At 46.1% G+C, this 16,917-nt stretch overlaps 2 protein-coding genes across 2 annotated transcripts; one reads left to right on the forward strand and one right to left on the reverse strand.

The window, feature by feature from the left end:
- Positions 1-10,942: 10,942 nt before the first annotated feature.
- MYCFIDRAFT_175475 (uncharacterized protein) lies at positions 10,943-11,500 on the reverse strand (the record flags this gene model as incomplete). Its single annotated transcript, XM_007929222.1, has 5 exons — positions 10,943-11,001; positions 11,030-11,039; positions 11,086-11,420; positions 11,454-11,463; positions 11,489-11,500. 5 exons carry the CDS (start codon positions 11,498-11,500, stop codon positions 10,943-10,945), a joined length of 426 nt encoding a protein of 141 aa, XP_007927413.1.
- Positions 11,377-16,843, forward strand: MYCFIDRAFT_57092 (putative ABC transporter; the record flags this gene model as incomplete). The annotated part of the gene is made up of 1 exon (XM_007928877.1): positions 11,377-16,843. The coding sequence occupies one exon, from the start codon at positions 11,377-11,379 to the stop codon at positions 16,522-16,524; it is 5,148 nt and encodes a 1,715-aa protein (XP_007927068.1). The 3' UTR covers positions 16,525-16,843.
- Between the last annotated feature and the right edge of the window lie 74 nt (positions 16,844-16,917).

Consider the following 16,917-nt stretch of genomic DNA (forward strand, 5'->3'; position numbering starts at 1 on the left):
ACCAAAGGACATGAACGCCGGTAGCCGCTGCTACCCGATATTGCTGCGTCGCTAGGCGAGCTTTCAATCGCATGCAGGACCACTCATATCGACTCATAGAGATGGTTCGTATGTTGTACATAGCGGTGACACAAACGAAGTGAATTTGGTCAACAAGATGCAGTTTAGCCTGACGTGCGATAAGACACAGCTCTGCGGCGTGCGAATGCGGATTGCGGAGTCTGCATGGAGCGATTTCTCCCTCCAGTAACAAGCTGAGCTCGTGCCGATGACCAGCTTTGATGCCGGTTAGAACGTGCAATGCCTGATGCATGGCCGGCATTGATTGTTGAGAGCGCCGACTTGAGTCACAACTGTCACACTACTGACTGCATGCCGGGCCAAAGTGTGTTCTGGCGGTGGCTGGATTAAAGCATGCTCGACATGGTGAAGGTAGATGCCGGTGGAAGTGGAAGTGGACCAAGGCGTGACTATTCATAAACCTGCCCTGGTTATTCGTAGACCGCGGACCGAGAGCCGGCTCCGGCCTCGGTGAGACTATATTGCTAGTAATCTACACTATAGAATATCGCAATAGAGGCCTCTAGTGCTCTCGTTAGCGCTAAATAGAATTATAACGTAAGAAAGAGGAACTAAGTAAATAATAGATATAGAACTAGACAATATAGCTAATCCTAACTATTCTAGGTATACTGCCTGCCTAGTAAATAAGGTTCTACGACCCTCGTATTAACGTATAGCTCCTACTATACAATCTTAGTATATTCTAGTATTACTACTAGCGCTATAGGTACTAGTAGAGCCCTCGGAGCGAGCGGAGGTCCTTCCTAAGTAGGTAAATAAGTAGATATAGGGTTTCTATCGTACTACCTATACTTATAATAGCTAGAGTAGTAGTCTACGTTATCTTTAACGTACTTATACCTCCTATAGGCCGTTTTATATATATAGCCCTTACGTAAACGTTCTCGTAGTACTAGTAGCGGTAGAATAGGCCTCCTAGGCTCGGCCTATCTTATCGCTTCTTACTAGTTAATAGCGGCCTATCTAGCGGCCTGTCTAGCGGCCTATCTAGCGGCCTATCTAGCGGCCTATTTAATTAGCTTAGGTCTAGTAGCCTTACGCCGAGTCGTACGACTAAGCCGCTTATTAATCCGCTTAAGTAGCTCTAAGGTATAGTAAGTAGTTGTCTCGTTGCTATTATAATCGCTCCGTAGTACTCGCTAGTGCTTCTCGAATATACGAATAGTAAGAATACCGGTTATAGTGTAAGAACCTAAGCAAGTAAAGTCTCCTATTATGTCTTAGCAAGCCTATATAACAATTATATAATGTTATTACGTATACTGCGGTACTGTCTCGCTAGCGCAAAGCCTGCTTAGCGTATACGCGGAAAAGCTCGGTCGCTTATACGGATATACTCGGTTGCTAGCTCGGTATATATACTATCCGTACGTAGCCTAGTTAATAGTAAACACTCTGCCCTATTCTGAAAAAGGCACGGTTTAGTTCTACTTTCTACTACGGCGATTAGTAGAGGGTATTCTATACGTTGCTATATACCTATTTTCTTATAGTTCTAAACTGTCTACCCTTCGTAGCAGCCTATAGAACCCCGAAAGATAAACGCAAGCGATCCGAACGCGCCGGGCGCGGGAAACGCGTAGAATAATATATTAGGAGCGCCTATAGTATTAGAAAACGACGCGGCGACATAACAAAACAAAGCCGAATATTAGGCGCGCTAAGAAGCGACCTGCCTACGGCTCGAACGATTTCTAGCTAAGTAAGAAGTGCTTAGGCTAGAAGTCTAGGCTTAAGAAGCTAAGCGAGAGAATGCGCGTCTTCGTACCCTTAGGGACGTAGGCGATACGCTAGCTCCGAGTAGCGGTACTGCCGGCGAGGGTCCTACGAGGACCCTATCTCTAGACGAGGACGAGGACGAGGAAGAATTAGCTAACGAGTCGATTTAGAGGCCTAAATCTTAGAGAGCTAAATCTATCTCGTATCGACTACCTCTTTCTAGAAGTACGCTAAGCGTAGCTACTATGCCTAGTATAAGCTACGCAGTCGCTAGTCTTACGGCTATTAAGCCTCGCCTAAAGGAACCTAAGCCCTTTAAAGGCGATACGATTAAGGAGTCGAGGCGATTCCTTAGAGAACTTTCTATTACCTTTATACTGTCTAGAGCTACCTATTATACGGACGAAAGCAAGGTGCTTTATAGTGTTATATACCTCGCAGGCGATATATAGGAGCGATAGTATAATAAAAACAGCCTTAAGGACCTATAAAATTATACCTACTAGGACTTTAAAACCTTCTATTAGGACTGCGTTAGGGACCCTATAAACCGTATACTAGACGTAACCCTCGAGTATAAGGCGGCCCGTTAGCGTAAGGGACAGTTAGTCTAAAGCTTTGCCCTTAAGCTCGCAGTGCTCGAAGATTAACTTAGCGACTATAGCGAGGAGTATAGGATCCGCTATCTCCTCGTTAAACTCTAGCCGGCGATTCGTAGCGCAATTATTAAATACTATATAGTGCTAACGACGCGTTACGAACTCGTAGAGCTTGCGACGCGTATCGAGACCCCTAACAAGCCGTCTAGCAAACGTAAGGATCGTAACTACGATAAAACCGGAGGCAGTAAAGGTAAGAAGCGTCGATTTAATAGTTAGGCCCGCAAGTAGCAGTTAAATCGCGACCGTAGCATAGGCGGAAAGTATACGAAGGGCGATAACTCGTAAGGCGGGTATAATATTAGTAAGGTCGAATATTATAGCTATCGCTAGAAAGGCTATTATAAGAACGCGTGCCCGAACCGCTATCTCTAGAAAGACGACAACCCTATAGTACGTAAGGTCGCCGCTAACGCTAAAAAGAAGAAGAACGACTCGAAGGCTAAGGGAAAAGATAAGGCACCTCCTAAGAGCTAGGGATAGGTACGGAATCTTAACTAAGTAGCTTAGTAGTAGTAGTACCTACGGGACGCGTACGCGGAGCAATCGTTACATAAGAAGGGGAAGTGTCCGTCGAATGCTTATTAGATAATACTGCTAATATTAATATAGTATTTTAAGAATTCGTTCTACGATACTAGCCTTAGCGGATTGTTAACGCCGTGCTACCTAGTGCCGACAGTTTCTAGGGCGACCGAGGATACTACTACGGAGCGCATTATTTACGCTTACGGATCGCCGACTCTATAGGCTAAGAACGTATTACTACTAGAGTGTTCTACGCTTTCGAGATGCCCCTCCCTAATATTATTCTTAGTAGGCCTTAGAGGCGCGATTAAAAGGTAATCGTCGATAGCTCGACGGATACCTAGACTTATAGGAACGAAGCCGTAGCGCGTTCGATACGTATACGGGAACTATAGGAATTCTAGAAGGATATGCGTAACGCCCTATACGTATATACGATTAGCGTTCGCTAGCTCCGCGACATCGCTAAAGGTTCCTCCTTACTAGAAGAATTTAAAGACTTCGAAAACGTTTTTATAATAACGCCCGAAGCGAGACGCAAGCTCCCCGAAGACGTAGAGTATACGATTAACCTAATCCCCGGAACGAAGCCGCTATACAAACCTCTCTACTATTCTTTAGGAAGAAAGCTTAGCGACCTTCGAAATTATCTAAGCTTAGCCTTAGAGAATAATTAGATCTAGCTTAGTATAAGCGAGGCAGGTACGCCGATCCTATTCGTACTAAAGAAGGATAGTAGTCTAAGACTCTACGTCGATTATAGGGGGCTAAACGAGATTACTATTAAAAATCGTTACCCCCTGCCTCTTATTAGCGAAACGCTTAATAGGCTTAAGGACGCCGAATAGTATACGTCCTTAGACCTTTAGGATATATATTACCGCATCCGCATTAAGCGAGGCGACGAGTAGAAGACTGCGTTCTATACGCAGTACGGGCACTTCGAGTATAAGGTAATGCCTTTTAGGCTTACTAATACTCCTACTACGTTTTAAGGATACATTAATAGGGCGTTAGCTAGCCTTGTTAATATTTGCTATATCGTCTACCTTAACGATATTCTTATTTATAGCAAAATGCGAGAGGACTACGTACGAGACGTACGCGCTATCCTTACGCGGCTCTAGAAGTTCGCCTTATATACGAACAGAAAGAAATGTTCCTTCTAGAAGAAAGAAGTCGAATTCCTCGGGTTTATCGTTAGTACCGAAGGTATATCGATAGATTAGCGTAGGGTAAACGCTATTACCGAGTGGCCTCGCCTATTAACGCTAAAGGAGGTTTAATCCTTCCTTAGATTCTATAACTTCTATTAGAGGTTTATTCTAAATTACTCCCGGATCGTTATACTACTAACCGCCCTATCGAAAGGAGCCGTAAATAGCTAAAAGCTAGGGCAGGTCCCGTAGGGCGAAAGCGAGGAGCAAGCGTTCTGCTAGCTAAAGGCTACTTTTAGCTCGGCCTCGATATTGCGATACTATAATTCTACGAAGCCCCTACGTATCGAGACCGATATCTCTGCGTTTGCCTTAGTAGGAATTATATTACAATAGAGCGAAGATAGGAATTAGTACCCTATTGCCTTCTAGTTACGAAAAATAGTCCTAGCTAAGACGAATTATAAGACCTATAACTAGGAGCTCCTAGCGGTTATCGAGTCCTTTAAGTATTAGCGCCTATACCTCGATAGCGCTTAGTATACGACCTACGTAGTTGTCGACTACGCTAATCTTAAAGGCTTTATAAAGATAAAGTAGCTCGTCGGAAAGCAGGCAAGGTAGGCGACCTTCTTTGCACCTTTCGACTTTACTATTAAATATCGGGCTAGTAAACGAAATCTAGCCGATACGCCTTTACGACGTAGCGACTACGAGAGCGAGTCGTAGGCGGTAAACAACCTTCTCCCTATATTGTAGTCGAAACTAGCTCTATAGTTAAATCTGCCTAAGGATATCGAGCTAATTATAAAACATATCTCTATTATATATATAGGGATACGAGACGCTAGTGCAGCGCTAGCGGAACGCAAGAGTTTTATTAGTAGTCCCGTAAGAGTAGCAGCTACTATCGTTAGGAATAACGGGCCCTACTACGAGATACCTAATATAATCCTTAGTTTCGTACGCACTCTATAATAGCTAGAGCAAGCGAGAGGAGGAGGCTTATACGAGACAAGCTTACCGTCGGGTAGCTTAGCCTCGTTAAGTAGTTCTAACCTCCCGCCTAGCTATTCTCGTCGTAGTAACCTTATTTACTACGGCGATACGCTATATATCCCTAAGGACTACGTATTACGTACGTAGCTAATACGTATATACTACGACGACCCTTTAGCTAGACACTTTAGTATAGCTAAGACTATAGACCTAATACGCTAAAAGTACTTCTAGCCGAAGATAGCCGAGGATATTATAGCCTATATCTGCACCTATAGAATTTGTTAACGGTCGAAGGCGAAGCGCTATCGCCTATATAGCGAGCTCGCTACTCTACCTATACCGACCCGACCTTAGTAAGAATTAACGATAGACTTTATTACCGATCTCCTACCGAGCAAGCTCGGTACCTACGTATATACTACGATCCTCGTAATAGTCGACCGCTATACGAAGATAAGCCTCTTTATCCTAACGACGAAGAAGTATATAGTAGTAGAACTCGCGGATATCCTTTAAAGGGAGGTAATTAGGCGTTTTAGAGTACTATCGGGCATTGTTAGCGATCGTAGATCGCTTTTTACTAGCTAGTTTTAGAGCGACTTCTACTTCGAAGCGTATATAAAGCGTAGGCTTAGTATAGCCTTCTATCCTTAGACTAATAGGCAAACCGAACGCGCGAACTAGACCCTCGAGCAATACCTACGATACTATTACTCTAAGAATTAGGATAAGTAGGCTAAACTATTGCCTTAGGCGGAGTTTGCCTTTAATAATAGCGTTTATCCTACGTTGCGTATAAGCCCCTTTAAGATGCTCTACGGCTTCAACCCTAATTTAATGCCGAGCGCAAATAAGCTGCTAGCTCGGGACGAGCTAACTAAGGGAAGGGTACTAGCAGCTATCGACGCTACGGAGCGACTACGGAAAGTATATAAGACGCTTACGGAACGCTAGCAGAAAGCAGCAGAATACTAGGCTAAGCAATATAATATATACTATACTACTAAGACATATAGTATAAGCGACTTAGTCTTACTATTGACAAAGAATATTAGCCTAGATGTCCTAAAGAAGAAACTTAGCCCGAAGTATATAGGGCCTTTCTGCATTATTAACGTAGTTAGAGCGTAGGCGTACCGCCTAGCACTGCCGTTAAGCACGAAGATCTATAATGTTTTCTATATTTCCCTCCTCGAGCCTTAGTATAGGCGCGATAGCGAGGAGTATAAGGTAAGCATACCCGTCGCTAAAGGCGATAAGTAGTAGGTAGAAACAATCGTAGCAAAGAAGATAAAGAAGCGGAAGGCGTACTACCTTATTAAGTAGCGAGGTTAGCCTAAAGAATACAACACTTAGGAGCTAGCTATTTATATTAAAGATTCTATAGCGTTAGACGAGTTCGAAGCTTAAGCGAAGCGTAAGCGTAGGCAGTAATTAAAACAAAAGAAAATAAAACTTAAGAAAAATAGTAGACACGTACTCGTTTCGCTACTAAAAAAGGCCTATTAGCCTAGTATATATAAAGAAGGCGCCGCGTAGGCGCGCTAACGGTAGGCCGCCTACTCTACTTATCCTTAGACTCCTCCTTAGACTCCTTCTACTCGATACCTATAGCGGCATCGATAGCGGCGACGGCGTTAGCGCCGACGCGCTAGGCGAGGTTCTAGTATAGTTAGTATACGAAGCGTAGATAAGACGAGGCTATAGGAAAAACTATACCTAACGACCGATCTCTACTAAGCCGGCTAAGTTAGTGCCGATGTTTTCGAGGGCACTAAGTAAGTTAACATCTGTAAGGGACCCGCTAGCGGCCCCCTTATAGGCTAGGGCTTTGCCGCCTAGGGTTACCTTATTCTTATTAATATAGAAGGCATCGAGCGTAGATAGGATAACTAATATCGAGGTTAGCATACGAAGCGCAAGCGGAGCGTATAAGAAACCTACGTGCGACGATAGCGTCTAGGTTAGCCTAGAGTGCCTCTAGGGCCTCGTTAGACTCCTCGATAGAGTCGTAGCCGTCTAGATCGTAAAGGTCGCGCGTAGCGCGCGCGGCGCGGATACGGGCTAGTAGCGATACGAGCGCGCGTACTGTAATAGGAGTATAGGTATAGTAGCTACTACGGCAGCGATCGTAGTTACGCTTAGTAGTAGGGTCTATATTACCGCCTATATAGAGCTTAGATAGGTTATCTAAAGCGAGTTAGTTACGAAGCGTATATACGTAGCAAGGGGCGAGAAAACATACTATTAGCCGTTATATACCTAAAGTAACGAGTATAGCCCTCTAGGACTTTTAGTAGGCGCTAGGTAGGCGTAGTAGGTATCGAGGGCGGTACGCTTACGGCGCGCTTACTAGAGGTACGCGAAGGGGTAGATATACTAGTAATGTTTTTTTTAGATAGATATTTAAAAAAGAAAAATCTTTAAGTAATACTAGGGGGGCGCGAGAGAGGAGTAGGCGGGGCGTAGGCGGATAGTGTTCGGAGCGCTTAGAAAAAGAAGAAGTTTTTAAGCGGGCTTCGAATACTTTAAATACTCGCCTCGCTTTCGGATAGCTTGCGTTCTCGCGTAGCTACCGCGTTCTTAAAAATTTAGGCAACCTCTAGTTAGTGCTAGAAGCAGCCGCGCTTTAAATCTATAAATAAATAAGTAACTACGAGGCAAATTATAACGTGCCTAGTAACTATAGCCTAGCGATAGGTGCGTATAAGACGCGCAAGTATAGCGTAGAGTATAAGAAATAGTATAATTTACTATATTGCCCTATAGCTAGGATAGCTATACCGGGGGAAGGAGATAATTATAAGAACCTAAGTAAGTAAAGTCTCCTATTATGCCTTAGCAAGCCTATATAACAATTATATAATGTTATTATATATACTGCGGTACTATCTCGCTAGCGCAAAGCCTGCTTAGCGTATACGCGGAAAAGCTCGGTCGCTCGTACGGATATACTCGGTTGCTAGCTCGGCATATGTGCTATCCGTACGTAGCCTAGTTAATAGTAAACACTCTGCCCTATTCTAAAAAAGGCACAGTTTAGTTCTACTTTCTACTACGGCGATTAGTAGAGGGTGTTCTATACGTTGCTATATACCTATTTTCTTATATATAGACTCCTTAAGGGCTAGTATCTAGTATATATAATTTAAGCTATAGACTCTTTAATAACATTACTAACTAGGTATAATCTAATAGCCTATAACTGTTAGACTTCCGCTTCTCGAGCTCGGCGCGTACGAGAGCCCTTCGCTCGGCTACTTTACGTAGAGCGAAGGTACTAATATAGCTAACAACTTTAGCGTAGAATACTAGTAGATCGCTTAAGAATAGTATAGTAGGTCGACTAATCTCGGCTCTAACTATAAGCCTATAGCGGTTAACTTAGTACTAGAAGTAGGGTACTATCCTATTAATAAAGCTATAAATGTCGTTCTTATAGGTCGTTAACTATGCCTTAATACTAGCGTAACAACCTTCTACTAGCAAGGTTGTTATATTACTATAATACCGCGTCCTATTAATCTAGTATTTAATATAGTGCTATCGATAGACCTACTATATATTAGCTATATAGCTAGCTAGCGATTACTAGTCTTTATTGTCCGAGTAGTCGCGTATAGGCTCGCCTTTACTAGCGGCAATCTTGCCGTTCTCGAGGGCCTTCGAGTTAGTTATAAACGACTTAACCGACGGTAAGTTAATAGCCTTATTAAATAGGTCTATAAAGTCCTATGCGGCTACACTTAATAGCCTATGCCTTATAATTAGATCCGGCGGTCTAGTGCTAAGGAAGGCCTTCGAATTAGCCTCTACTACGCGTCTAATATACTAGCGGTAGAGCTATATATATAAATAAGTCTAGTCGCTTGCTAGCGCCTTTATTAGTGCCTTATTACGGTTATAGATTATAAGGCGAGGCTCTTTATAGGTGTGTTCTACTAACAACTCCTACGTATACTAAATAGCAATTAAATACTACTTAGTCGCTTATCTAAGTATAAAAACTAGTACTAGAGGGAAGGTTTAGTTAAACTAATTAAGTAAGGCAATTATAAGCAATAGTATACTATATTCGTTAGTTTTGTAGGTATAATCTATAACTATAATATCCGGATAATTCTTATAGATATTGATTATCTTAGGGTACGAGAAATATAGCTATTCTAGCCGTTACTTACTGCTTAGTCTAGTGCTAATGCCCTTCTGTACGAAGTAGTTCTATTATAGGAGGTCCTTAATCGTCTTATTAACTACTAACTTGCTAGCGAGTCGCAACTTCTTAGCCTTTTACTAGGCATTTAAGATGTCTCGTAAAGTAGTAGGTATAATAGGCGATTACTAGTCTCTACTACTAAAACGGAGCTTAATAGCGGCCTTAATCTATCGATTGCTAACGCCTATAGACCTTAACTATAATATAGCCTCGACAATCTCTATCGTACGAGCTCTTCGGCGGTAGTTAGCTAGTACTATCGGATAGACTACTAGATAGTTGTAGTTAGAGCTATTCTATAAGACAGACTAGTAGCTATCGTCCGGATTATGCTAATCCTTAGCAGCGAGGGTTATAGACTATAGGCAATCGTATAGCTTAGAGTAACCTTCTCGTGTCTTTGCTATTAGATTAAGCTGCCGCCGTGCCTCTCGTTTGTCTTTTATTGCTTTCCGCATTATAGGTATTAAATACCGCGCGTAGCGGCGTATTATCCGCTAGAGTACGTTGTGACGTTGTCCTTATTAAGCTTATAGCCTATCTTCTTCGTCTTAAAGCTCTTCTCTAAAGCGAAGGTTTCTACGTATTCCTCGGCGGCTATAATACTATTAAATATATAGTTTTCGGGGTTCTCGATAGTAGTAAACGAGACTGCTTAGTATTCTTCTATTTCCGACTTAGACTAGTTACTATATTCGTCGTTATTACTAAAGATATACGTAGGTTAAGAGGCAGTCTCGATTTCTAAGGGAGGAAGTTATTCTTACTAACTAACCCCGCTGCCGCCGACTATAATACTACTACTACTACTACTACTACTACTACTACTACTAACACTAGTTATAACACTCTTAGCACTAGCGCCGCCCTATATAGGACTAGCCGCCTTACCGACCGTACGAAGCGTAAAGCGTACGGTAGTATACCTAGTAGCGTACTATACTATTATCTTATCGAGAAATAGTAGTACTAGGTCCTTAGATACTATAAACTCCTTATCTAGCTCTTTATATAACTAGGGGTCGAGTCCGTCGTATCTAGCCTCTATTTTATACGTCGTAAGGCGGATATAATTATCCCTTGCCTACTACGCCGTATTAGACCTCTAATCTATAATAATATTATCTAAATACCGCTAATTTATACTATAAAGGTATTCCGTCGATATTAGGCTACGGCTACCGTATAGCAACTCTACCTATAGCTTTAAACCTCCTTTATCGCCTTCTTACGGCGGTAGAGCGAAGCCCTAGCGTAGGTCCCTTAACTAGCGCTTCTTATTATTAAAGAGCGAGGTATTAGTATATTCTTTATTAGCAGCAGCGGCGGCGGCGGCGGCGGCGGCGGCAGCGGCGGCAGTATTAGCCTATAACTACGTAGAAGGGCTCGATATAGTAGCGACAATAAGGTGCTAGCAATAATAAGATATTAGTAGTAATAAGGTATTAGCGATAGTAAGGTAAGGCGAGAATCCTATAGTAGAGAAGATAGAGGTAGAATTAGTAAGGTGTTACTAACTAATTTGCCTTAGGCTCCTCCGTTGCCGGAGGGCGGGTTTACATATAACTAGGGCAGGTTTATGAATAGTCACGCCCAGTGGACCATGGATCGTCTATTGACAACCCAATAAGATAGGCTTTCAATGTCGGCGGTTCGGGGGCCACCCAGGTAGGTCTAGGCAGTGCAGTGACGTTAGCGCGAGCTGCCCGCCGAAAGAAACATCGAATCGTTGATAATCTCGGCCTGCCGTACCAGCAACACCAAGACCTGATCTCTTCCACCTTGTGGTTGTTCTGTGAGCCACATCGCCCGCTCTCTCCACTCCCTCCATAAACATCTGGCCTCTCTCCTCCCTCCCTCCTACTGCAGCTGCACCCCCGGCGCATCCTCGAGAGGCGATGCTCCGATGAGCGTCGACGGCGGCATTGGACGAGAACGCGAGTGACTGGCTCCGGCCTGGAGCATAGACCGAGAGAGCCACTCCAGTGCGCTGCTGGGCGACTCGAATACTATGTTCGCGCGGTGCAAGGGCGCCATCTGGGACAGCGACGACTTCTCATCATGTTTCCAGCACGATTACCTGCAGACGCTGTTGCCGCTGATAGCCTGTGCCATCTCCGCACTGTTCCTTGCATATCACATCCTACGAAGCGCGAGTCGATCGAGAGCCGAGCACGATGGCTACAAACATATACCTAATGGAGTGCGGCACGATTCGCCTCTACACGATTCGCCCGACGGTAGCTTCACCGACAGCAGTAGCGACGATGAGATGCATCGCAACCAAGAGCTGGCTCTGGCCAAGACGAGAACGAATGCCTCGGTCTTGACAGTCGATCGACCGAAAGGCGAAGTATGGATACCACTTGTGGAAGAGATCACTGTACTGGCCGAGTTAGGCGTGCAAGTGGCGGCGTTGCTGGTGCGAGCCTGGGGACGAGACAGGACATCTGCCATTGCAGAAGTGGCGATTTGGGCATACATTGCACTTCTCGCCTCACTGCGACTACTGTTTTCGAGCACGTCGAAACTCTCATTCCCTCAGCTGTGGTATCACACCGCATTCCTGTATTGCTCTCAATGGCTTTTCACCGTCTTGCTGTTCCGCTCCGAAATCATACATCCTCAGTCGAGGATATCGGAAGCATTGATGAGTACACACTTCTCTCTCACGACTCTGCTGTCAATCATCGCTCTCTCCTCGAGAAAAGGCAACCACGCTGTGGAGCTAGAATACGAAGGCGAAATAGAACCATCCAAGGAGCCACTTGCCAGTGTCTTCTCGCTTGCCACTTTCGGCTGGGTCGATTCGATCGTGTGGAGAGGCTACAAAGCACCTCTGGAGATGAAGGATGTTTGGAACCTGAGGCCGAAGGATAAGGCGGCCGAGATTCTGGCCGACTATCGACAATTGAAGAAGACATCGATTCTGGCTTGGCATTTACTTCGTTACTTTAGACGCCCTCTACTTGCGCAGGCTGGATGGGCCGCGATCTCGGGCATTGTCACATTTGTGCCGACATTATTGCTGAAAGTCATCCTCCAATATGTTGAAGATCCTTCACAAACGCCAAAGAATGCTGCCTGGCTGTATGTCATCCTCCTATTTGTATCGGGTTGTGTCAACGCCTTATCGAGCGGTCAAGCACTCTGGATCGGGCGTAGGGTTTGTATTCGGTTGCGTGCCATCATCATTGGAGAAATTTACGCCAAAGCTTTGCGGAGACGTGCGGCTGCTGCACCAGACAAGATTCTTGGTCAAGGCGAAAAGAAGAAGGACGACGATGAGCCAAATCAAAGCGCACTCAAGAAGGCATTAGGCTTCGGCAGAAAGAAGAACAAGAAAACTATCGCCAACGGAGAACCCATCGCTAAAAAGCCATCACCTGGCGGCGAAGAGCAGGTCACTTCTGGTGCCATCATCAACCTGATGGCAGTCGACTCTTTCAAAGTGGCCGAGATCAGCGCTTATCTGCATTTTCTGTGGGCCGAGACCCCGGTTCAATTTATCCTGGCCATCGCGCTTCTGTATCTCTTCCTGGGAAATAGTAGTATTGTTGGCATTGGCATGATGGCTCTGCTTCTCCCGGTCAACATGTTCATCGCAAAGCAGTTCACTTCCGTACAAAAGAAGATCCTGGCTGCAACCGATGCCAGAATACACACTACAAACGAAGTCCTGACCAACGTCAGAATTATCAAGTACTTCGCATGGGAGCAGCGGTTCCTGGCAATAGTCGACGAGAAGCGGCAGGTAGAGCTTCGACACCTCAGAAATCGGTACATTGTTTGGGCCGCAGCAGCGACCATCTGGTCCGGTGCTCCCGTGGTCATCACCTTTCTAACTTTCATGGTATACACGCTTGTGGAGAAGAAAGACCTTATTCCGTCCGTGGCCTTCACGGCGCTTTCGCTGTTTAGTCTTCTGCGAATTCCGCTTGACCAACTGGCAGACATGGTTGCACATGTACAGGAGTCGAAGGTGTCCGTAGACCGTGTTGAGGAATATCTCAACGAGCCCGAGACAGACAAATATCAACAGCTACAGAACAACGAGTACGATGAAGATGGCGAGCCTCTTATCGGATTCAAGCAAGGTACCTTCAGCTGGGGCGGCAGAGATGTTGAAGACTTCAAGATGATTAATCTCGACCTGAATTTCAAGGTTGGACAGCTGAACGTCGTCATCGGCCCAACCGGCAGCGGCAAGACATCACTTCTCATGGCTCTCCTTGGTGAAATGACACTTTTGAGCGGATCGGTGTATCTACCTGGTGGGCGAAGCAGGGAAGAAGTTAAGCGGGATCCCGAAACTGGACTTACTGAGAGCGTCGCATACTGCGCGCAGCAGGCCTGGCTGATGAATGGCACTATCAAGGAGAACATCGTGTTTGCAAGCAAATTCGACGCGCGGCGGTACAAGAATGTCATCGTCGCTTGCTCTCTTCAACGCGACCTTGAAATCTTGGATGGGGGCGACCAAACACTGGTCGGCGAGAAAGGCGTCACGCTCTCCGGTGGGCAGAAACAACGAATCAGTCTTGCCAGAGCACTTTACTGTGACGCACGTCACGTCATTCTCGATGATGTTCTGAGCGCGGTCGATTCGCATACGGCCAAGTGGATCTTCGAGAAGGCACTCACGGGGCCGCTTATGTACAACCGTACGTGCATTCTGGTCACGCACAATGCAGTCCTCTGCTTGCCTCAAGCCGACTTTGCTGTGGTGCTTGAAAACGGCAAAACTGTGGCACAAGGCACTGCTCACGATGTGATTCATTCTGGGACTCTTGCAGAAGACCCATCGAAGTTTGATATGAGGCCTCGTTCTGCACCTGCTTCTAAACTGCCATCGCGGGTTCCGTCCGATGTTGGAATCGATGCTGAGGAGATTGCTACGCCTCCAACTGCCAACGGACATGCTCGAGAGCATCGTCCAAGGCGTGATACAGAGGCCAGCACACTTACCGGCGATCCTCTGACTCATGTAATTTCAAAGGACATCCCAGGTATGAACAAGCCAGCTGAAGACATTTTCAACGAAAAGAAAGCTACGGGAGCTGTCAAGCTCAGTATCATTTCTTCTTACCTCGGACAGATGGGAGGCTGGATTTACTGGATTGTCGCAGCCTTGTCTTTTGGTCTTCAGCAGCTTTCGCAAGTCTCTACCACTGTCTGGATCCAACAGTGGTCAAACTCATATACCAGGCATGACTACCTTGCTAGCGGTTTATCACGCAACCACACATTTGCTGTCGCACACGTTCGAGGTGGCTCCTCGAATTGCCTCCGCAGCGGATCTTGTATCTGGAACATGCCAGTCTTGTCAGATGCTGTCCAGGATGTCAAAACAATGAGGATCACGAACGACGATGTTGATGTTGGCTACTATCTCGGCGTTTATGCTGTTCTTGGTCTGGTGTACATGGGGATTACTCTGCTTCGAGAGGCTGTCCTGTTCGGCGGGTCTCTGACCGCCTCAAGGAGAATTCACAGGCAATTGATGGAGCGGGTCACTCATGCCAAGTTCCGCTTCTTCGACTCCACTCCCTTGGGCCAGATCATGAACCGCTTCTCCAAGGATGTCGAGGCTGTTGATCAGGAGATTGCCCCAGTTGCCGTGGGGGTCGTGCACTGTATGTTCTCGATCCTCACAATTGTGGTCTTGATCTCTGTGATTACTCCTGGATTCCTGATTGCTGGCGTCTTCATCACAATTCTTTACTTCCTCATTGGCCGACTGTACATCGCCTCTTCTCGAGATTTGAAGCGGCTTGAGTCTGTCCAGCGGAGCCCACTGTACCAGCAGTTCGGAGAAACCCTATCGGGCATGACCACGATCCGCGCCTACGGTGACGAGCGACGCTTCATTCGCGAAAATCTACACCGCGTCAACACTCACTCGCGGCCGTTCATCTATCTATGGGCGGCGAACAGGTGGTTGGCACTGCGTGTCGATGTCGTTGGCGCTCTCGTGTCCTTCTTCACTGGTGTCTTTGTTATCTTGAGTGTGGGCAGAGTCGATGCAGGCGCTGCTGGACTGGCAATGACGTATGCTGTCACATTCACAGAGAATGTTCTGTGGTTCGTGAGACTCTATGCGAGCAACGAGCAGAACATGAATGCCGTAGAGCGCGTCAAAGAATACCTTGACGTGGACCAAGAGGCAGCGCCAATCATACCCGAGAACCGCCCCGAAGCTAACTGGCCAAGTAAAGGTTCTGTGGAGTTCATTGGCTATGGCACAAGGTACAGAAGTGATTTCGACTTCGTCCTGAAGCACATCACATTCAAGATCCTGCCAGGCGAGAAGGTCGGTGTCGTGGGAAGAACAGGCGCGGGCAAAAGTTCTCTGGCCTTGGCCCTTTTCCGAGCGCTCGAAGCTGAACAGGGCAAGATCTTGATCGACGATGTTGATATCGGTCTTATTGGTCTCCAAGATCTTCGCGAGAATATTGTCATGGTACCTCAAGATCCAACGCTGTTCACCGGAACAGTCCGAAGCAATCTCGACCCATTTGGACTCTTCACTGACGAGGAGATTTTCACTGTGCTGCGAGGCGTACAATTGATCGGTGCACCATCAGCGTCCACATCACAACCCGCATCGCGACCTGAGACCCCAGTCGGCACGTCACGCAAGTCAACACCGAACTCCTCGCCGAACAAGCAGGCACTCACAAAGGTCACGGAAACGCCGCCAAGTCCAGCTACACCAACCAGCGCATCGGCGCTTGAGAACAAGAACATTTTCAAGAATCTCAATACACCTGTCGCAGAACACGGCTCGAACCTCTCCCAAGGCCAGCGACAACTCCTCTGTTTAGCTCGCGCCATGCTCAAAAACCCTAAGGTCCTCCTCATGGACGAAGCTACAGCTTCAATCGACTACGCCACCGACTCTAAAATCCAAGACACAATCCGCGGGATCCAGAACACCACCATCACCATCGCCCACCGGCTTCAGACGATCATCGACTACGACAAAGTCCTGGTGCTCGACAAGGGGGAAGTCATGGAGTATGGCGATCCTTACGACCTCATCACCAAAGAAGGCGGCATTTTCCGAGGCATGTGTGAAATGACGGGAGACTTTGAAGTCTTAGAGAAAGATGCGAAGAGCGCACATGATGGGAGGAAACTTGTTGACGATGAGTAGATGATGAAGAGGAAGGCGGCCCCAGCATGCATATCCTGCATTTTTCCCCCTACTCTGCGTTGCATTGCAAGGCGTTCCTGCACGTTCTACATCATCCTTGCTTCAATATTTCGGATCGCTGCTGTAAAACAGCTCTCGGGCGGAATGCAACAGGCAACTTATGTATACATGGGCGTTTTTATTCACGGGCGGCGAGCGTTGCTGTTGATTGATACCTTTTTACTGCTTCCGGGTGAGGGAATAGTGGTTTTTCGTCGGTTGTACATTTGTGTAGATAGAGGGCATAAAGAATGTAATCCATGAGGATTTCCCAGGCTTCATTCTATGCATTACGATCGAGAACTGCTTCGAGATGTTCTAATAACGACGTGCTAGCGTATTGCCCCGCTGGCA

The sequence above is a fragment of the Pseudocercospora fijiensis genome (genome assembly GCF_000340215.1).
Source record: "Pseudocercospora fijiensis CIRAD86 unplaced genomic scaffold MYCFIscaffold_5, whole genome shotgun sequence".
Classification (NCBI taxonomy): domain Eukaryota; kingdom Fungi; phylum Ascomycota; class Dothideomycetes; order Mycosphaerellales; family Mycosphaerellaceae; genus Pseudocercospora; species Pseudocercospora fijiensis.